Here is a 23,286-nt window from a genome sequence, read left to right on the forward strand (position 1 = left end):
CCATGATCCCGTGCCGCCTTGTTTGTTTATATAGAACATCGCTACTTGGTTGTCGGTGTAAATCATAAGTCTGTGACCCCGTAAATACGGGAGAAAGGTTCGTAATGCATATCGGATCGCCCGGAGTTCCAGGAGATTGATTTGAAAGGTCTGTTCTGTTAGTGACCATAGACCTTGTGTTTGAAATTTGTCCAGATGGGCACCCCAACCCTTCCTGGACGCATCTGTAGAGAGAACCGCATTGTGTGGAAGGATCATGAAAGGTGCTCCTTTTTTTAAGGTGTGTCGTTGGAGCCACCATTGAAGTTGATTGACCATTGCTGTGTTCATTTGGATCTTCCAGGACAATGGTTGTGAGTGTTGCCTCCACTGTCGTCGAAGATGCCATTGTATCTGACGCATTTGTAGACGTGTATTTACAATGGCATGTATAGCCACTGCCATGTGGCCTAATGCTACCAGAACTTGTCGAGCCGTTGGTCTCTGCGTCCGTTGTAAGGCACGGAATATTTGTATCATTGTGGTTCGTCGTTCTGGGGGTAGAAAGACTTTGTGTTTGATAGTATCTAGGAAAACTCCTAGAAACTGTAAGGTTTGGGTTGCCTGAAACTGCGACTTCTGATAGTTGATGAGAAGGCCTAGATTCTGGAGGCAGAGAATGGTTTGTGAAAGATTGTGACGTAAGGTCGCAGGGTCTGATGCTGTCAGTAACCAATCGTCGAGGTATGGAAATATTATGATTCCCTGTTGACGGAGGTGAGCCACCACCACTGCCATGCATTTGGTAAAGACTCTCGGCGCTGTGGACAGTCCGAAAGGTAGTACCTTGTATTGATAGTGGTTGTTCAGGACTTGGAAAGACAGGTATTTCCATGACGCGGGGTGCATTGGAATATGAGTGTAAGCGTCCTTGAGGTCGATACTGCACATCCATGCATTGCGTTGGATCAAGGGTAAGATGGATTTTAGGGATATCATCTTGAATTTCTCTGTAATTATAAATTTGTTGAGCTGTCGGAGGTCGAGGATTGGACGTAGGTCCCCTGATTTCTTTGGAATGAGGAAGTAAGGGGAGTAAAACCCAGCGTCCCAGGAGGTCTTCGGTAGAAGTTGAATTGCTTGTTGTTGTAGCAATTTGTTTAATTCTTGGCGAATTTCTATTGCGTTTGTCTGATATATCCTGGACGGAGGATGTGGAAGGGGTGGTGCTTGATGGAATGGAAGTTTGTACCCCTGTCGTATGATGTTTAGGACCCATTGGTCCGTGGTGATGGAAGCCCACTGTTGATAATACAGAGATATCCTCCCTGCCTGTTGTTGAAGTGGTGGTGGCTGAGGCAGTGTTAAAAAGACTGCGATGGTTTGTTGGAAGTGGTTTGTTGTTGTTGGTTTTGCTGTGGACGTTGAGATCGCCCACGGCCCCTCCTTGGTTGGCTCTGTGAAGGAGCCGGTCTACTATACGATTGGTAAGATTGATAAAGAGGTGTCCGATATGATGAATATTGCCTATACGGTCTCCGCTGGAAGGTTTGACGTCTGTATTGAGTGAAAAACCGTCTTGTGGGTTGGTACGAAGGTTGAGTTGTTAACGACTGCACCGCTGCTTTAACTGTGCAACCGTCTCCTGTAATTTCTCCCCAAAAAGATTATCACCTTTACACGGAAGATTGGCTAGTTTCGTATGAACGTCTTCTCTAATTGAGCTGGACTTCAGCCAGGCTAATCTTCTTGCTGCTATGGCACTGGCGGAGACTCGAGAAGCTGTGTCAAATCCCTCATAAGTGGTACGGAGGAGGTGCCGGATACCTTCCTCTATATCCTGGACTGGGGAGAAATCTGTGAGTTCTGGGTTTGTCTTCATCCTCTGTACACAATCATATAAATATTGTGCTAGATAGAATTGGTGGTGGTATATTCGCGCACCCAACATAGCCCCTTGGTATGCTCGTTTTGCGAAGTCATCAAGAGTTCTCATATCCTTAACTGGTGGAGTTGAGGAATGCAATTTGTTCTTTCTAGCTTTTCCCATCCTGACTCTACCACCAAGGAGGTGTGTGGCAGTTGAGTGCTAGAATAATGAGCGTTCTTTTGTAGTTTGTACTTTATGTCAATTTTTCGGGACACCGCCGGAATTGTAAATGGGGTGTCCCAGGACTTCTCCAGCAAGCTATGTAGAACCGTGTGTGGGGGTAACGCCGTTGGTTCGTGGGGTGTATCAAAGATCTTTAAGAGATCAAGAGTTTCTGCTCTTGGGTCTGGTATTTTTTGAATGGTAATATTTAACGCCTTCCCCATTTTCTCCAGAAATTTTGGGTACGTCAAATCTTCCGGTGGGGAGTATGGTTCGTTCTGGTCAACGTCCGGATCTGATGGGTAACCCGTAGAGGAATCCGGAGTAGGGTTGTTGAATTGGGTGTCTTGCTCGTTATCGGGCGATAGTGGCAGTTCGACAGGTTGGTTGTGATGTGGTGTTTTGTTGGAGATAAGTGGAGAGTATTGTATTGTTGGGTCCAAGGGTGATCGGGTCATATCTTCCGATCCCTGAGGACTTATAGATCTAGGAGAAGGGTCAGCCGATTGTACTGGTGAATGGTTGTCTTCAGTTTCCGGTGACGTAGACATATCATATTTCTTTGTCATATTTTCATAGAAACCCGCTAGGGCATACGATAAGGATTTGAAGGCATCTCTTGTATTTGGAGACATGCTCTTTTTTCCTTTTTTAGAGGTATGGGATGTTGAAATTTTTGCTTTCAAAATTTCCGATGTTGGTTGAGGCGTAAGTAGCTTATGGGTACAGGTTTCTATTGGTAAAGCTTTTTTCTTTTGTAAGGGTTCTTGTAATGGATTTACATTATCCCGTGTCCTGGAATTGTAAGAGAAGTCAGAGTGACATCTCTCCGAAGAGGAGGACGAAATAGCACGAGAGTAGACCTCTCCTTTGTCGATGTCAGACTGGAAATATTCAATTTCCTTTGACGGTTGCGATGATGTAGTATTCATTCTTTTACTGTGATTTTCCGGGGAAGTTGGTGAATCGGTTCGCGCCGTATGCGCCATGTCCCGGCTTGCTACGTGAGTCGTATGCGCCGTGTCTCGTCTTCGCTTATGCACTGTAATGTTTCGTTCCGTGTGCGCCGCGCCGCTCCGCTCCGTGTGCGCCGCGCCGTTCCGCTCCGTGTGCGCCGCGCTGTTCCGCTCCGTGTGCGCCGCATCTTGTTGGTCCTTATGCGCCGCGCCGGGTCGGTTCTTATGCGTCGCGTCGGTTCTTGTGCGCCAGATCACAGCGCGTCACTGGCATTTCAGTAGGAGCGAGGAGTTGTGCAATTACCGGCGCAGTACGAGGCGCATTCTTTGGCGCAGAAGTTTTTGCGCGCTTTGCCTCTTTGTGAAGAACGGGTCCCCGTTCTGATAGTCGTTTCGACTGATAAGACTCGTCCGAGTCTTTCTCTTGCGGGCACTGACCTTTGTGGGAATGCACTGAGATTTTAGTAGTTTGTCTCGCGGGTACTGAGGGCCTACGCTCCTCTTGCCACTTACGTTTTGTGGGTCTATCTGAGCCTGTGTCTGTTGACAGTGCTTTCCGGCCTTGAGACGGGGATGTAGCCACAGAGCTCACCTGGGATGGTGATCGTAGGGAGCCCATGCGCTCCGCTCGAATTCTACGGGCCCTTGGTGACATTCGCCCACAGGAAACACAGCTGGTTATATCATGGTCTGCCCCTAGACATCGGTAGCATTTGTCATGTGTGTCTGTTATAGACATCACCTTCCCGCAGCCGCAGGGTTTAAAACCAGATGGTCGGGTTTTTTGTTGTTTTTCTGACATGATTTTTTGTACTTCTGAGGTCTTGAAGCTCCGCGTGCGTCTCCCGCGCACGGAAAAACAGACTGAGGAGAGTCGTTGATCCAGCGCGGGAACACACGCGCAGCCTCAGAGCAAAGCTCTGACCTCACTTTGGAAGCTCCGCCTCCTGTGCCTGACGGACAGGTCTCATTACAGCAGGGCTAATTCAGCCTGCTATCGACGGGAAAACCTGGCGTTCAACCTTTTTCACTTACGGCAGCCGCAAAGACCCTGCTTTTTTTCAGCACCGACGGTCCCCCCTGTCTGACGTTAACGGGAAGCCCTGGACAGCAGGAAATCACCATTGCAAGAGAAGATGGGGAGGGCAGGCGCTGCTGCTCTGGAAGGAGTGAGGCAGGAAGAAGTGATGATCGGGCCCCCATCACGAAAACCAACGCCGGGTTTATCAGCATCCGTTTTCCTTAGCCAGGAAAACCAATGCTGATAAACTCGGCCTCGGTTTTTGTGATTGGCCCGATCGTCAATTTTTTTTTTTTTTTACTTTTATTCTTTTTCCGATGCGCACATCTATTAACGCCTGCTCCTGGCAGGCGTTAATGGTTGTCAGTTAAATGTACGTCTGAGACGCACATTTTTCTTTTTGCATTGGGAGTGAATGCCTAATAGCCTCAATTCACATGCATTTGCACATGAAGAGCGCTATTGCATTCACTCCACGTTAGACGTGAGTTAAATAGGCGCTAATCCCCTTATTGCATTAGGGGATTGATTAGTGCCTATTCTACCCGCATCTAACTGCTTGTTAACGGTGCGCTCGGCTCAGTGCACCATATTGCATTGGCCCCTAGGATTTATGTCATGTCATTTCTATCATAAAATTCAATAAAAATATATATATATATATATAAAAAGAGAGGTTTGGAAACGTTCCTGGAGGAAAGGTCCAGAAAACATTATTAGCCAGGTAGATTAAAGAAAGCTATTGCTGTTATTGGCAGTGAGTAACAAGAAATAGATTTACTTTTTGGGATCTGTCAGATTGCCATGGTTGGAGACAGGATCCTAGCTCTGACCCAGCATGGCATCTCTTATGTTCTTGAGATCAGGACTCTGCTTAGGCCCTCCAGGATATTTAGATTTACCTTTTTGTTCATTAGCACTTTGGCTGCATGCTTCAGGTCATTGTCATGCTGAAAGGTGAACTTCTGTCCCAGTTTCAGCTTTCATGCAGAGGGCAGCAGGTTTTCCTGTAGGACTTTTCTGTACTTTTCTCTATTCATTGTCCCTTTTATCCTGACAAGTGCCCCAAGTCCCTGCCAATGAGAAAAATCCCCATAACAGGAAGCTGCCACCACCATGCTTCATAGTAGAGAAGATGTGCTTTGTCAGGTTTGTGCCAAATGTTAACACATTGCATTCAGGCCAAAAAATTATATTTTTGTTTCATCAGATCACAAAACATTTTACCACATGGCTACAGTATCCCCTTATACATTTCAAATAGGATTCAAGGTGGGCTTCTTGAGTAATGACGTCTTTCTTGCCTCCCTGCTATGCAGGCCAGATTTGTGACGTGCTTGGGGGATTGTTGTCACATGCACACTTTGACTAATCGTGGCCATGAAAGCCTGAAGCTCTTTCAAAGTAAACCATGTAATTAAAAAAAAAGGTGCCAAACAAAAGAAGTTTAAATGCTTAGATACAAACTTTAACACATCTTCTTCAGTGCAAGGATTAATTATTCCACAACAAATTTTTAAGGAACTTGGTATCATAACTTTTGGTGCTTATATTTCTATCGATTGCCTCTTGCCCGCAATGGCACCCACCATATCTTTTAAAGTTGCCATTGGCCTCTTAGTTACTTCCCTGATTAACCTCCTCCTTGCTTGGTCATCCAGTTTGGAGGGAAGGCCTGATATAGGCAGATTCTTGCCTTAACCATGCTCCAAGAGATATCCAAGGACTTTGCAATTTTTTTATACCCATTCCCAGATCTGCGACTTTTCACAACTTTGCCCTGGAGTTCTTTAGAAAAGGCAACAGCATGTTAGGAATGATCAGAAAAAGAACATCCACACACATCACCATATTCAATATGTATTTTATTTTTAGTTTTCGTTCACCACTAAAGGATAAGTTACAATTATAAAGCTATTCTTATATTCAAAGCTGATACAGATAGAATTGGACATGATTTATCACATTTACCAAATAATATTTATTATAAAACTATGTTACCGAACCATTATGGCACCTGTTTAATTGATATAATTTAAGACATTTAGCAACATCTCCGAAGAGACAGAGACAAGATGGAGGCGGTCCAGAGAAGGGTGACCAAAAAGGTGGAAGGTCTTTATCGAATGACTTTGAGGAGAGATTGAAGAATCTAAATATGTACACCCTGGAGGAAAGGAGGAGCAGAGGTGATATGATACAGACTTTCAGATACTTGAAAGGTTTTAATGATCCAAAGACAACGACAAACCTTTTCTGTCGGAAAAAAATCAGCAGAACCAGGGGTCACGGTTTGAAGCTCCAGGGAGGAAGACTCAGAACCAATGTCAGGAAGTATTTCTTCACGGAGAGGGTGGTGGATGCCTGGAATGCCCTTCCGGAGAAAGTGGTGAAGACCAGAAGTGTGAAAGACTTCAAAGGGGCGTGGGATAAACACTGTGGATCCGTAAAGTCTAGAGGACGTGAATGAATGTGGAAAAAAGGATTTGCATTCACAAAAAAGCGGGGAGTAGCTTGCTTGTTACGGCAGTTACTACCCCAAACCAAATAAGCCTGATACTTCACCTTCAATGCATATCCAGCATAACTCTCTGCTTAAACAGCAGGGAAGAAAGTCTGATACTTCACGCATATCCAGCATAGCTCTCTGTTTCAACAGCAGGGGGAATGAAGAAAAGTGGATCTATATACAGACAACCAACAAGGACTGAATTACATAGTCTGGGTAAACAAATAAACATGGGGTAGCTTGCTTATTGCGGCGGTTACTACCCTTAACTAATTAAGCTTTATTGTAAACCAGTGGTTCTCTTAATTGATTTTACACTTCACTGGGTTAGAGATATGCCTACTATATAAAATGCACATATTTATTTTATTTATTTATTTTGATTTCTTATATACCGACATTCCTGTATGAAATACAGATCACACCGGTTTACAGTACAACAGAACGGTTGTGGGTGGGCGATACATTGAACATTAAGTTAAGTTACATTAAACAAACATGAGAACATTCAAAAGGAAACAATTGGGAGAGCCATTAAACAGTCGAGCATTAAACATTGGGGTATTAAACATTGGAACGTTAAAACTTTAAAGCATTAATCATTAAACTTTATATTAAACATAGGGTTAGAGTTATAAATACTAGTCTACATCTGCTCGCAATCATATATGTGCATATATTCCGCCGTGTACATTTGTTAAAGGCCCGGCGACGCGCGTAAGACCTGGGGCTTTACTAAAGGGGTGGGAAGGGGGCGGGGCATGGGCAGTCCGGGGTGGGGTCAAATGCTCCAGGAACAGCAGCTATTTGCCACTGTGCCAGGGATCACGCGCCGACAGTTGGCCGGTGCGCACAACTTACTTCAGCCCCAGGGCTGAAGTAAGTTTTGGAATAAAAGAAAGAAAAAAAAGGTAGGGGGGAAGTGCAGGGGAGGTAGGGGAAGATGGGGTGGGGGGTAGGGAACGGGGGAAGGCAGCTTGGCTTGGCACGGGCTCGGCGCATGCAAGGCACAATTGTGCGCCCCCTTGCGCACGCCGACCCCTGATTTTATAACTTGCGCGCACATGTTATAAAATCAGGCGTACATGTGTGTGCGCGCGCACATGTATGCCCGTGTACGGCTTTGAAAATCTACCCCTTAATGTGTCAATTTGAAGGTACCTGGCTAGAGCTTTGAGTGTTTAGGATTTCTACAGAAGTACAAGGGTTTTTATACTGTGGACACTTACCCAAACAAGCTAGTTCATGTTTTTATTTCTATTTATTTATTAAAACATTTAGTTTAAAACTGTTTTTATTATTTTGTAGTAATAACATAATGGAAGGAGAGTGGTGTTGTTCTGAGCCACTACCCAATAAGAGAAACTGCAGTTAATACAAAAGACTATCTCCCCCCTAACCCACCCTTCCCTCCCGCCCCCATAGTCTCCCAAGCAACTTGGAAGGTCCAGTGTCCACTTATGAAAGCATAGTCATCCATCAGGCAAGATGGATAAATAACCTCAGTCCGGAGAAGTCCACACAAAATCACTCATTTAGAATAGAACTGCGGGCACGCTGTGGGAGAGATTGTAGGTAGACGTCCCACACATCCAGAAAACGCTTCTTGTGGCGTGGCGAGAGCCGCATTGCTGCCACGTCCAGAAGATGCTTGATACGATGAAAGCAGTTGCGCCAGGTCCAATAGGATGGAGGTGACGGGTCTCGCCAGTGCATTAAAATAACCTTCTTCCCCACTAAACAGGCTTTGTGAATAAGTAATTGAGATCCCAAACCACGAATTCGTAGTGGAGAAATGCAACCAAAAAGTAACCACAGGGGTGAAACAGGAATAGGGACCCCTAGTAAGGTCTCAAGATATCGAACCATCTTAGCCCAGAGATTATGGATAGTAGGGCATTCCCAAAAGGCATGAGATAATGTGCCACGGGCATTCTCACAATGCACACATGCTGGGGACAGTGAAATTTTAAAATGAAAGGACCCATTGTGCCGAAATATAACTCTGGCGCAAAAATTTGTATTGCATTTCTCTAAAATAAGAATTCACTGAGATTTGGGAAACTCGTTTGAAACAAGCTTTAATTATATTTGCAGTGACCGTGAAGACCCCATCTCCATTCCATCTATCAACTAGAATGGAACAAGTGTCCACGACCGTCAGCTGTTTAAAGCGCTTATAATACTGTGATAGTGAAGGCGCTTGCTCCTTTTTCAAAGGGGAAAATGGCATCAAGAGAATGAAAATGAGAGGCCTGTCTAATGGAGGGGGGAGAGAGCCCACATAATGTTGCAGCTGTAAATAAGGAAAAACCTCTGCAGCAGGAAGGGCATAGTGCTCCCGAAGTTCAGCGAAGGGCAAGATTGTACCGCCAGGAGTCAGGACATGTCCTAACAGGTGAATACCCTTAGCACGCCATCGCTGATATACCGCTGTTTGGGAACCAGGGGTAAAATCAGGGTTCCCCTGGATGGGGAGAAAATAGGCGCAGATACGCGGGATCTGCAACAGTCGCGTGAGCCTAACCCAAGAGGTCTGAATGGGTCTGGTAAGAGCATTCTGCACTAAAAACGTGGGCAGTGCGGCAGCCGGGGCTTGCAAAACAAATTTGAGAGAAAAGGAAGTGGTCAACTCCCCATCCGCAGAGAGATTGATAGCAGTGGACCTATCCAACAGTCAATCTCTCATCACACGGAGGTTACTAGCCAAGTTATAAAGAGCTAAATCAGGGACTCCCAATCCCCCCGTACCCCAGTGTTCTCGCATCCACACCAGAGGAACGCGAGACTCCCCCCCCCCCCCCTCCCCCCCGCTAGTAGAATCGACGCTGAGCCTTATCCAGCTGTCTTAATTCTACAGTGCGTAGCTGCAAAGGCAAATTCTGAAAAAGGTATAACCATTTTGGCAGAATGGTCATTTTGAAAAGATGAACTCTGCCTCCTAGGGATAGGGGTAAAAGAGCCCAAGTGAGCAATTTATCCTGAGTGTGCTGCAGTAGGGGAGTCACATTGAGTTTGTATAAGTGTGAAAGCACACGGGAGAATAATGATTCCAAGGTATGTAAACAAGGGCCCCGCCCATCTGAGGGGGAACTCATCTCCCCAGGTGTTTCCCAAAGAATCTGGGAATGCTAAGGTCACAGATTTATTCAGATGTAATCGAAGGCCTGAAAAAATCCCAAAAGCCCAAAAGATCTGGAAGAGAGATGGAAGAAACTTCCGGGGGTCCGTGAGAAATACTAAAATATCATCATCAAATGCGGTGTACTTAAAAGTGGATGATCGGAAGCGCATACCCTTAACTGTTTTTGCCATTTGTATTTTTTTGCAACAAAGGCTCGAGCTGAAGGACAAACAGAAGGGGAGAGAGAGGGCAGCCCTGCCTAGTACCCCTAGTGATCGAAAAGGCCTTAGAGTTTGAACCATTCGCTATGACAGTAGCTTCAGGAGCCTGGTAGAGAAGGCGGACCACATTTAGGAACAGGCCTTCAAAGCCCATCTGCTGCAAGACCCAAAAGAGATAGTCCCTTTCCACCCTATCAAATGCTTTTTCAGTGTCAAAACTAACAGCGAGGAAGGGGGCATCCATCTGCTGACACATTGTCATAGTTGCCAGCACCTTACGTATGTTAGTCAGGGCATATCTCTTCCTGATAAAACCCACCTGGTCCGTGCCAACAAGGGATGGAAGTATAGCAGACAGACAATCTGCCATGATTTTGGCAAATATCTTTTGATCAAAATTTAGCAAGGAAATAGGTCGGTAGGATTCAGGTGCTAACGGATCCTTCCCCTGATTATGAATAAGAGTAATATTAGCTGTGTTAATGTGGTCTGGAAAGATCCAGTTGTGGACAGGGCAGTAATGACCTGTATCAAGGGGGGGCCTCACCAGGTCCAAAATACCCTTATAAAATTCTGCACCATACCCATCCGGCCCAGGCACCTTAAAGGGCTTTAGCATGCCTAATAACTGAAGTCACTTCATTTAACGTAACTGGCAGATTTAGGAAGGTTTGCTGGTCTTGGGTCAGGTGGGGGAGACGCAGTTGTTCACAGAAATGGGCACATGCCGCAGAATCGCAGCCCTCGGAGGTATAAAGAGTACTGTAAAAATCTCAAAATCAGCACAAAATGTTAGCTGTAGCGATAAGGATCTGACCCATCGGGGAGCGTATAGCTGGGTCATATCGAGATCTGCGGGCTGTGCGAACTAGATTAGCAAGCATCCTATCCGCTTTATTGCTATGCTGGTAAAGCTTGTACTGATAATACAAAAAACTTCTGAGCCCGCTGGTGTAGCAGAGTGTTAAGATCCCCCTGAATCGTCAAATACTGTACCCTGGCACCATGAGAATTGTTACTATTCAACAAGTCTTTAGCCCTATTCAGTTTAGTAGTTAACATCAAAATTCTATGATCAATAGCCTTTTTCCGGTGAGCCATATAGGAGATAATATCGCCCCTTAATACAGTCTTGGCAGTATACCAAAACAAAACTGGGATCTCCACATGTTGGGCATTTAAAGTGGTATAATCCAACCAGCGGGCCTGTAAGTATTCTTGGAATTAACATCATTAGCTAAATAAAATGGAAAGCGCCACCGAAAATTGGTAGGGTGACGATTCTCAATTAGCAAATCCAATCGTACCAGTGCATGGTCGGAGATTATAATTTCCTCAATAGTCACTGCCCCTACCTGAGACAGGCTACGCGTACTGATGAGAAAGTAATCAAGGCGAGATAGAGTACCATGGGCACGAGAGATATGAGTAAAATATTTCTCACCTGGATGCAGGATACGCCAAACATCCACCAAGTGCAGAGACCGCTCCAAAAAGGAAGGGCCCTTCCCAAAGCCAGTCCTTGATCGCGAGGGGGAAGATCTGTCAAGTTGATCATCCCGGATTGTATTAAAGTCCCCTCCTAACAGCAAACAGACTTCCTCATATGGTAAAGGCAATTTGTATATCTCCCGGTACAAGTTAGGGCTGTAATTATTGGGGGCATATATATTACACAGAATCACCCTAGTTTGGTGCAGTTCAGCCACCAAGATAATATAGCACCCTAGAGGGTCCTTAATTGTGGAATGGACCCAGAGAGGTACATGTTTATTAATCCATATGACTACTCCCGCAGATTTAGAGGAACCAGAAGCATAATAGACCTCCCCACCCCAGGATCTACTGAACTTATCATGCTAAACATCAGTAAGATGAGTTTCTTGTAAAAACGCGATATTCGCTCGCTTGCGTTTAAGAAGAGAGTGTATCTTGGACCTTTTAATAGGTGAGTTTATCCCACAGACATTACTAGAGAGATATCAAATGTACGCTTCCCAAAAAAGAACCAAACAAATTCTTCGGCAGCGGAGGCCCTCCCAGCCGGGACCTCCAGCCACACAGTACTAGATGACTGAGTGAGAAACAAGTAATAGAACAAACCTGATGAAAAATCACAGAGTGGACCTGAACCCTACATCCCCAAGACCCCAAAACCCCAGCCTTCCCCAAAACACCCCCCCTCATAGCTTCGCAAGCCCTTTTGCGATAGCATATCCCTGATATAACCTGGAGAACACTGCCATGCTGGCATATCCCACCCCCCTACCCCACCCCCATCTGCATCAGTATTAAATAATTAACAACAATAAACTAGTTATAAAAAGACATGGCAAAAAAATAGACATCATATCAACAAGATTACCCAGAATGACTTATGAACAGCCATGAGAAGATAATAAATATTAAAACATTTAGATACCGCATTATTTACAATTGTAAGTGGCTTATCATAAAACATAAAAGTCAAACATTTATCAACAAAACCTACCGCACGAAGCAGAAAATGATCATATGCATTCTTCCAAAATGAGATGCACAGCAATAAAAAGCAGCCTACAGCATAGCTTGAGACAGACCAGGAAAATGGTTTTCTAAATAAATATGTCTTCAAGTTTTTTTTAAAAGATCTTGAGGCATGATCCTTTCTGCAGCGAGTCCGGCCTGCTATACTATAACAAGTGGCCTGTTAAAGTAAACAGCTTCTCTTGAAATTTGGCGAGTCTAATGAGACGTACAGATGATATATCAAGTAAGCATTGGCCGGCAGCATGGAGATTCCTCTGTGGTCTATAAATTTTGAGTAATGAGCTGATGCACTGTAATGTCTCCTCATTCAAAGCTTTATGGATTAATGTAAGTATTTTAAATGATATTCTTGATTCAACTGGCAGCCAATACAAAGAAAAGAGAAATGGTGTAATATGATTGAATTGGCCAGATCCAGTGAAAACACAGGCTGCTGATTTTTGAATGACCTGCAGAGCATGCAAGGTCAAAGCTGGAAGAGCCAAATAAATTACATTGTAATCATGTAGTCCTGCTAGGACAACGGCCTGGAGGACAGTATGAAAACCCTTGAGATTCTTCATCTTCTAAGGAATTCTGGAATATATTTTTCACTTGTCTATTGTGGGGTAGCATGGAATAAACACTGTTTTAATGTATTTTACTTCTAAGCTATAAGGCAACAAAAGGTGAACATTTTGGATGGGATGTAGACTTTCTATAGCCTCTGTACACTGAATTTCCAAAGGAGTTATATGCATGTAAAAGTAGCATATATTGTAGCAATATTCAAAAACTAATTTACCTGTGTAAAACCTTTTGAAAATTCAGCCCCATGGAGTAAACTTTCAAAGGAGTTACACATATAAAAGTAGCAATTTTCAAAACAGTCTTATTATGCATGTAAGTCCTTTTGAAATGTCCCTCCTAAGATATCAACAAGGTAAAAAGATGGCACAGACTTTTTTTTTATCCCATCTCCCAACCTGGTGACTGCTGTGAAGTGATCCGCTCAGTATGATCCCTATATACCTTCTCCCACTTTAGATTCCCATTTAACAACGGTTTCCTCTCTGCCTTATTCTCGTCACATTGTGACACAGTGCTCCTGCAAAGTGTTTAAGGACAGAGTAATGGCAATAGTGAAGGGACAGAGAGGACCATGGACCCCACCAAAAAAAAAAAAATGAAAGGAAAGTAACCAAGGAGAATCCCACACAAAGCAAAAGTACAAAATCTGACAAGCCTTGTGTAAAACGAGGATGAACAGAGGAGCCCAACTTCATCTTTCCTATGCATTCGAGTTCCGCTGCTTTTGCCTCCACCACATCCACTGTTACATGAATGCAGCATCTTTCCTATGAAGACATATTTCTCTGCGTGACTGCTGAGTCTATCCCCCCCTCTGCTCCATATCAAATCCCATGTTCTAGAACTGTTTTTCTACTGAAAAAAAAAAGGTTAACTGGTTACTCCACTGAAGAATTTTAATGTCCGTGGCAAAGCCACCAAAGAGCACAGAAGCACATACAAAGGATCCATACCAGGGATAATCAAAACCAGCTTTTATTAATTTTCTATTTAAAATGGACTGGAACAGTAAGAAAATGAAACCACAGGAAATATATAGTTGGTATCCACGTAGCAGTCACAAGTTCTCAGTACCGGTTTGCAGACAACCAATCACAATTAAAATGTTGCTATTTAGTTGAAGCCTAAACAAGCACTTCTATTGATACCTGCTTCGGATCCTTACAACCCAGATGTTTTTTTTCCTCTTCTTCATTAAAAATATATATACATTTTCTTTTTTTTTTTTTTGGTTAAACAGGCACTTCTTTGCAATAATAAGAACATGGCAGACACAGCATTGTTGTTTAGATTCTCCTGAAGGGCAGCATAATTACCCAAAATGTGCTGGATGAATTATACTCATTCTAGAACGTTACAGTCAAAATTTGTGCTTTATAGAACCTGCCTGAGATGACCACATCTTTCTTTTGGCATAAAGGCTTTAAAAAACAAAACACACACACATATATATATATATATACTCATATACATATACACACACACAGGCTGCAAAATCTCCTATGGTTTATAGAACGTTGTATCTTCATCTTGGATTCTGTTCAGGAGACGGTGGGCTGCTCATCGGCCATCTCCCTGCTCTGCTCAAACAGCAGCCATAACTTATAACAATTTTGCATTTTATTATTATTATTTTTTTTTTTACATTTCAGCAGCTAGGACCTTCTTTTGTCTCTGAGAAAAACAAGCAAGCAGATCAAGCAAATGGTCACGTGCATGAGTTCAAATGAGGCAGAGAGGTTTGAATTAACATAAGAGGGCCACCCCCTTGAGATTCCCTTGAAATGAACTGGGGGAAGGAGGTGGAGAAAGCATTAATCTTCCCATTTCTTCTTTGGAAGGCAAGCCAGCTACAGATTCCTGAGATGAGGAGGAACATTCCTCACATCAGTTCCCACTGGAGAAATTGCCCATTTTGTTTTTTTGATTTTTTTAAAACATGCAGACAGCATCCTCAGTTCAGATTTGCCTCGCACATTTGAAAACAATTTCACAGACTCACTGAATCATCAACTCGCCTGATGGTACCACGGCAGCAACAGCATCAAATATTTATCAGTTCCACTGAACACATTAAACCTCTCTTGTTCTCTCAAACACATTAAACCTCTCTTCCAAAAATAATAAACTTCAAACAAGGCGTTGGCCTACAAACTCCCCACCCCCATCAACAGATGCAAAACTGAATTTATATTGCATCAATACGACATTACAAAATAACAGCATTGTAAACATAGATGAATAAACCAATTAATTGCTTTGTTTTTGCAGACGTAGAATTATAAAGCAAGCAGAAACAAATTCCAACATCTTTGTAATTAAGCAATGAAACCACAACAGAGCTTTTCATGGCAAGATGCAGGCAGGGTGTGTGTGTGTATATATATATTTCTAAATTTTCCCTTTTATTTTTTAAAATAAAACAAAACCCTGTAAAAACCCCAAACAATGTAGCTTTATAATACAGTAAATGTATTTTTCCCCTCTAAAATTGAGTCTTTTTAAAAATGAGCCAATCATGCCTCCGAGGCTTGAAGCAAGAGACCAAAGAATTTATCTTGATGAAGTGATGTTGAGAAGGCAAGTTTGGAATGACTGAGGGAGGGGAGCACCTTAGAAGGCACAGAGCCCCTAGTTTTCATCACAGTTAATACTTACAGTGCTACAGGCCTCTGCTGTATCTTTTAGCCACCAATACCGCTTAGCAGGACATGGAAAGCTACATGGAGATGTAGCTGGTAACCATCAATATCACTTAGGGAATCAACAAAACAAGCAATGTTTATATTTTGTGGATAAATTGTGCAAACCTTTGAAAAACACGCTATATCAAGGTAAAGAAAAAGCCTTCAGTACTTACTGATTCTTAAAACAAATTCCTGGGAAGTTCATTTATCTCACGTGAGCCAAAAATGACATTCTCAAAGCCAGTTCTTGAAAATGAATTGATTAAAATTGCATTTTCATCTACGCTAGTTAGTTTTACACAAATATAAACTGCTATATCTGTTTGAATTTCCAGACCACGAAGGTATTTACAATCTCAGATTTACAGGAATGAAGAAAAGTTCTGGAGCATGAAAACCCAGAGTCATGTCATGTGATATTTTCTCATCAGACCAAGGACCAGTTTTGAGGGGACCTTGGCCCTGCTAAGCCCCCAAAAAGACAGAGGTACATAACTTCTAAGTTATTCTTGCCTCCTGAGAGTTCACTGCAATATCAAATCCAGATGTGCTGTTTGAAAGTGACAGGGCATTAACAACAAAATTTGTTTTGTTTTGACTCATTTTTGGATTGGAAACATCCAAACCAACAAAATTTAATTGTTTCATTTTTTTCCATTTAAAAACAAAAAAGCTAAATTTTTCTCCATTTAAAAACAAAAAAGCTAAATGCGCCCCCGCCCCCAGCAAAAAAATGAAAACAAACATGTTTTTCTGCAGCTGGCTTTTGAGTCATTGTAACCACATGCATTAATAAGTTCTAGGCCGGGGTAGGTAACTCCAGACCCCTCAGTGCTGCAAGCCTGTTAGGTTCTCAGGATATCCACAATAAATATGCGTACGATAGAAGCAGTGCATGCAAATGCATCTCATGACTATTTTGTGTGGATAGCATGAAAATCAGACCCTGGCCTGGGCTTTACAGAGGATGTCCAAAGCTGGACATTATCAGTTGTTCACTTTAACTGCTTCTGTGGCTGAAATGGTTCCAAACTGACTTTATACAGTTGGGTTTCTGCCTGTGCTTCCAAACTGGTCATGGATAGCGGTTCGGCAACAACAGGTTATATTATTTTAAAACAAACCATATTGTGCTACACTTGACTTTAATGCTGTACACAAATGACTACTGCACAGGGAATACAGAACTGAAAGAAAACCTTTAAGGCCCAATGCAGATGAAAGATGAATTAAAAAAAAAATACAGGACTGTTATCCAAAACTCTGTACTCATAATCTTGAGTATTTCCTGTTAGGTGGGCCTTACCAGATTGTAATCGAAGATCAGACTAAAGCTATTTAATAAAAGCAGGGTATAACTATGTTGTTTTTATGACCACTTATGGAAACCCCCTGAACCTCACCTGATGGGAATCTCATGGATTCAGAGAGAGGTCTTTAGGATCAAAGAGGATTTCTCAACCCATCTTTAGCCCGGTCACAGACCTCAGGGTGTGTGTGTGTGTGTGTGTGTAGCCCAGAGAGAGTGTCAGAATAAAGCAGGGGCTCTCAACTCAGGAAACACCCAGCCAATCTAAGTTTTCAGGATATCCACACAATGAATATGCATGAGATAGATATGTATGCAGTGTCTCCACGGTATGCAAATCTGCCTCATGCATATTCATTGTGGATATCCTGAAAACCTGACTGGCTAGGTACATCCTGAGGACTGCATTGGGCACCACTGCCAGAGCAGACCGCCAAGAAGGTGACACAAAGGCAACATACTGGAAAGATTTCTTAGGTCAGAGGAGAACACAAGAGTTTCATAATCTTAGACTTAAGTTCATAAATGTGTGGAAGGCAATTTAATTTTTTTTTTTTTTTTTTGCAGTTTTCTTCAACTTAAATGTAAACCATTTTTCACTTTTTAAAATTAATTTCTCACACACAAGCCATCCAAAAACAGGGGTTCACTCAAATTCTACAAAAGACCATTCCAAACAGAATGTTACCACTGACCTATTTATAATAATTCACTGCTTGCTCTTGTTCCTAGTCTAACAGACTGGTTCTTGTTTTAAGAGGAAGGGTTCAGCATAGGATTTGCAAGCAAATATTCCCGAGGCTAAAGGATCTCATTTGAATAGTGCCAGTCTGCCATATTTCCAGAGTACTACGCGTTGATCTGACTTCCTTCACACAGATTGAATTTCTTGAAGCAGTTCAAGTGCCAGCTTTATTTGCCTTTGATTTTTTAATCCGAGAATACTAAGACTGTGTGCAGTGCGGGCCAACATATTGGAAACTTCAGAGGCCGTCTCCGCTGTCTGAGTCATCTGGGGGGGGGGGGGAGAAGGGGAGAGAGAATGAGATTGAAACGCCTTGAAATATTATCCAAACAAAAAAAAAAAATGCTGCATTTGGTTCCAAATGCTAATAACTTCAGATTCTACAACAAACAGCAATGGATATCATGTTTTCTATCTACCCCCCCCCCCCCCCAAAAAAAATAAAAGAGCCTGGACCCCCCTGGTTTTAATCTCAATATGGCCTTCTGCCTATGGTTCTTGCTGCTCTAGGAAAGGCAAAGGCGGCAGGACAAAAACAGGAAAGCAAATATAGCCGAAAGGAAAATCGCGTCTGTTCCCAAACAATTCTAAATAGCACGCTCTCATATGCTGATGAGTCACATACAGTTATGTTTTAGAAAAACATCCAGGGCTAGAACACATTCAAGGAGTGGGAAAGGCAAGGCAAGCGCTCAGCCTGACAGCAATGTCTGCAGATGTTATCGGCCGGCTATCGTTAACCAGTGCAGCACCGAGCTCCTGCCTCCCCCTCCACTCCTAGCACGACAAGAGAGCAGCAAACAAGCCACCCCAAGATTTAACACTTAATAGGATCCTGCATTACCAAGGACCGGATCCCGCTGGCCTGCTGCTGTCAATCAGATTTAAGTCCATTATTTCTGATTTTACGTGCCAACGGGCGGGGGCTCTTGGTTTGCTGAGGCTCTGCTGCCGAGGTAACTGCCACAGAAGTTACCTTCTATCACGCCATTGCACTCCAACCCGTGCTCCTCTCTTCCCAAGCAGTTTGCCACCACTAGTCTGTCTCTCCCAATCTCTCCAACCTCACACTGGGGGTTTCACTTATCACCCGCTACCTCTTCAACGGCCCACCCTCTCTCCCTCCCCATGCTACCATCTCCTGCTTCTTTCCACCAGGCACACACACAGTTTCATTTTTTTTCTCTCCTGTTCCGGTAGCTTCTCTCATCTTTTGGCCCTGCAAAATGTATCCTTCCTCTCAAGCTGCCAAGGCCCCGCTGTTGCTTTCTTCTCAGTCAATGCTATAGCTGTACTCCGATGCTGCTGACGGCACGCCCCCATTTACAGACTTAGGTCCCCAACAGTATTTCCACCTATCTAGAGGCCCTCTCCAATCTGCGCAACTCTGCCTCAGCAAACAGGGCGATGCGCTCAGCAGCAGTGGAGACAGTTTGTAATTGTTCCAAGGACCACTAAGTGATTTCTGCTGTTACACACCCAAAACCTTTCAGCAATGTAGTTTTACATGGGATTTGCTAGCATTAAAAGTACGTCAGCAACAAAATAATTCAATTAATTAAAAACACAGATTTTTCAGCTTTACCTATAAACATAAAATTTGACACTTATGGACAGTTTACAAACTAAATTCAAGTGTGATAGTTCAGCAAGCAAATTTGTAGCCTGTCTCTCCCTACTTGCCTGCTGTTCCCCAGCTTCTCTCTTTACCCCTGCCTACTCTCCCCAACTTCTCTCCTTACCCGTGCCTGCTCTCTCCAACTTCTCTCTTTACCCCTGCCTGCTCTCCCCAACTTCTCTCCTTACCCCTGCCTACTCTCCCCAACTTCTCTCTTTACCCCTGCCTGCTCTCCCCAACTTCTCTCTTTACCCCTGCCTGCTCTCCCCAACTTCTCTCCTTACCCCTGCTCTCCCCAGCTTCTCTCCTTACCTTGCCTGCTCTCCCCAACTTCTCTCCTTAACCCTGCCTGCTCTCCCCAGCTTCTCTCCTTACCCCTGCCTGCTCTCCCCAGCTTCTCTCCTTACCCCTGCCTGCTCTCCCCAGCTTCTCTCCTTACCCTGCCTGCTCTCCCCAGCTTCTCTCCTTACCCCTGCCTGCTCTCCCCAACTTCTCTCCTTACCCCTGCCTGCTCTCCCCAACTTCTCTCTTTACCTTGCCTGCTTTCCCCAGCTTCTCTCTTTACCTTGCCTGCTCTCCCCAACTTTTCTACTTACCCCTGGCCTGCTCTCCCCAACTTCTCTCCTTACCCATGCCTGCTCTCCCCAACTTCTCTCCTTACCCCTGCCTACTCTCCCCAACTTCTCTCCTTACCTTGCCTGTTCTCCCTAACTTCTCTCTTTACCCCTACCTGCTCTCCCCAACTTCTCTCCTTACCCTTGCCTGCTCTCCCTAACGTCTCTCCTTACTGTGCCTACTCTCCCCAACTTCTCTTCTTACCCCTGCTTACTCTCCTTAGCATCTCTCTCTCTCTACCCTACTCTCACCCATCTTCTCTCTCTACTCTTGCCTGCTCTCCTCCAGCTCTCAGTTTTCTCCCAGCTTCTCTCCCTGCTGCCCCCAATCTCATAGCCTTTTCTCTTTCTTCTGCAAATCCCCCTCTCATACTGTTCTCCTCTTTCTCCTGAGCCTTCTCTCCAGCTTGTCCTCTAAGTCCTCCCTCACAGCCCATCTCTTTCTCTGTCCATTTCTTCATCTTTTCCAAGCTCTTACAATCATCTTCTTTTGTTTTACCCCAAGTCCCCCTATCTGTTTCTGTTGCCTGGCTTTCTGAAGTCTGTCTCATTCTAGTTTAAGTATTTGTCTAATATTTAATTTAATATTTCTATTCTGCCTTTTGCAGCTGGTCAGCTGCTTCAAAGCATATTACAGTGCAGTATATTAAGTTAGTATGTGAAGATTACATTGCAAGGCTGCTTCAAGGTGAGTTACAAAGTTGAAGGTTAGGGGTTACAATACAGTAAGGTAGATTAGGTCAAGAGTTGGGGGTATCACATTAAAAAGGCATTGCAGTAGAAGGTGAATAGAGATGCATATTACTAGCAAATTTGCATGCAGTGCAATGTATAGCTTTGGAAAAAGTTAAGTTTCTTACCTGATAATTTTCTTTCCTTGAGTCTTACCAGATCAGTCCAGCATGCATGAGTTTTACCCCCGGCTCCCCCTCTCACCCCCTGTCAGCAGATTACTGACATTACCCCTCGTAGGGCATAGTGAAGCCTGCAGCATCTAGTATAACAATCAACACAATTAATGCATTAAACTGACCTCCCTCTAAGAGCAGGGGAGAAACCTGGACACCTAATCTAACTAGGCTCATGCACATTAACAGAACACCACCTGCAAAAATAATGTATACAGCAGGATTTTGATTATACATGGGTGGGATCCTGGACTGGCTGGTAAATCTCGAAGAAAGAATTTTAGCAGGCAAGAAACCTAATGTTTCATTCCTTGTCTCACCAGACCAATCCTGCCTATAAGGTATGTATCCAAGCCAATATCAAACTGAGTAGGGGTGGGGAAGTTGACGATGCTACTCTCAAGACCCCAGTTCCACAAGAGTGATAATACTTGAAGAAAGTATGCAAGGAAGACCACATGGCCACAGGCAATATAGATTACCCCAAAAATCGCCTGACTCCTCGGAGAATGGGCACGAAGCCCATGAGGGACCAAAAGCCCTCTCAAAGATAAGCTGATCCAATAGCCTCTGTAATCCATCTGGCAATAGTTGCCTTAGAGGCTACATTTCCTCTCTCTCTCTTTTAAACTATTTCAAACAATTGACAGACATTACAGCTAAAGAACAGAATATACATCAAGTTCACATAATACAATATCTCTAGACAGACATTCTACCATAAGTCAAAAAACATTAAGGAACACAGATTCCCCCTTTATCTGACTGTTCAATGGCCATTTCCGCAGCTGCTGAGCTTCTCCCTCACTTCTCCAGGTACGTCCAATAGAGTCCCCAAACCTTGTTATAAAGGAATAACTTCTTACACAATGCAAATGTCACTTTTTCAATAACCGTAATATCCTGTACCTGTTTGCATCAATGTGAGAACAGGGGCTGCATCTTCCAGTATGTAGCAATTGTGAATCTAGCGGCAGGTAGAAGGTAATTTCCTAGCTTACGCAAGGAGCTGGAAAATGCCACATCAGCCCCCAGCAAACACAGCACTGGCGTGAGACTCACCTGACATCCTATTATATCTATCATTTTTGCTTCCACCCCATGCCAGAATTCCTCTATCACTGGGCATGCACACCATGCATGGATGTATGATCCATCTTCCCCGCATCCCCGCCAACATTGACGTGACACCCCTGGGGAAAATTTAGCAGAGTATAAAGGATATCGATATGTACATCTAATTAATTTATACATCAACTCTGTGACTACCTATTGAAATTATGTACTTTTTTTGAATATTCCTCCCAATCCTTATCCATTAAACAAATACCCAAGCCCGGATTCCAGGATTCTATCAATTTAGCATCCGTTTCCCTTGCATCATGTACTCCCATAATTGCTCGATATAAAATAGCAATTTCCCTCTTTCCCATACCTACAGCCAGAAACACCTGCTCGATTTTAGAAGGAGCCCGCCTAGTCCACTTCACCCCTTCTATCTGAGACCACCGGGCTTTAAATCGCTCATAACTCTCTGAAGTCACATCTTCCAAATCATATTCAATTTGTAAATCGTGAAAATGTGCACCAACCATCCTCGGTCCCACAGCTGCCCTAAGAATCGTAACCCCCAGACCCCACCAACTATGAAAGTCCATGTGGAAGGTATTTATAGAAAGGGAAGGGTTTTTCCATAACCCAGCCATCGGTGCATGGGTATCTATGATCAATTCTGTTTCCTTAAACAATGGCCCACCATACTCTACGTGGCAATAGTACAACATCAACGCAACTCGTCACGCCTGCTTCTAGCAAATACCAGGATTGTGAAGGGTCCCTCCCTATTAATCCAGGCTCTCAGGCAAGATGCCCAGCAATACCCCAAAAGATAAGGCAAAGCCACCCCCCCCCTTCCTTTTTGGATTTCTATAACACATTTAATTTTACTCTAGGAGTCTTTCCCTGTCAAATAAACAGAAAGCTTCCCATTAAGGTTTTCAAAAATGTTTTTAGGTAAATCCACAGGTATACATGAGCCTAAGTAAAATGTTCATTTTACGTATCCCTTTTCGCCCTGCCCAGGTAATCAGAAGTCCCGACTATCTCTGCAGGTCCTCCAGTATCTTATTGTACACTGGAGTGTAATTCATCCTGTATAAATCAGACCATTCACATGGGATATAAGTACCTATCTAAATCCCTCCCGAGCCACTTTGAAGCACCGTAGGCATTCTGGTATCATTTGCTCAGTAGCTCCACCAGTCAGAAACAATTCTGACTTTTGGTAATTAATCCTGTAACCGGAGACCACTTCCTATTCCTCTAAAACTTTTAAAAACCCTGGATGCCATGCCAGCCACGTCCGTGACATATAACAGCATGTCATCAGCGTATAAGGGGATTT

At 43.6% G+C, this 23,286-nt stretch overlaps 1 protein-coding gene across 4 annotated transcripts in view; it reads right to left on the minus strand.

Annotated features, from left to right (window-relative positions):
- Positions 1-13,960: 13,960 nt before the first annotated feature.
- FANCC (FA complementation group C) overlaps positions 13,961-23,286 on the minus strand; it is a 566,530-nt gene continuing 557,204 nt past the window's right edge. For all 4 annotated transcript variants that reach the window (XM_029617560.1, XM_029617551.1, XM_029617542.1 and 1 more), the window contains one exon: positions 13,961-18,009. In XM_029617560.1, the coding sequence (XP_029473420.1) occupies positions 17,869-18,009 (141 nt within the window). In that variant the 3' untranslated portion in view covers positions 13,961-17,868. The remainder of the gene's footprint in view (positions 18,010-23,286) is intronic.

The sequence above is a fragment of the Rhinatrema bivittatum genome, chromosome 1, assembly GCF_901001135.1.
Source record: "Rhinatrema bivittatum chromosome 1, aRhiBiv1.1, whole genome shotgun sequence".
Lineage (NCBI taxonomy): Eukaryota > Metazoa > Chordata > Amphibia > Gymnophiona > Rhinatrematidae > Rhinatrema > Rhinatrema bivittatum.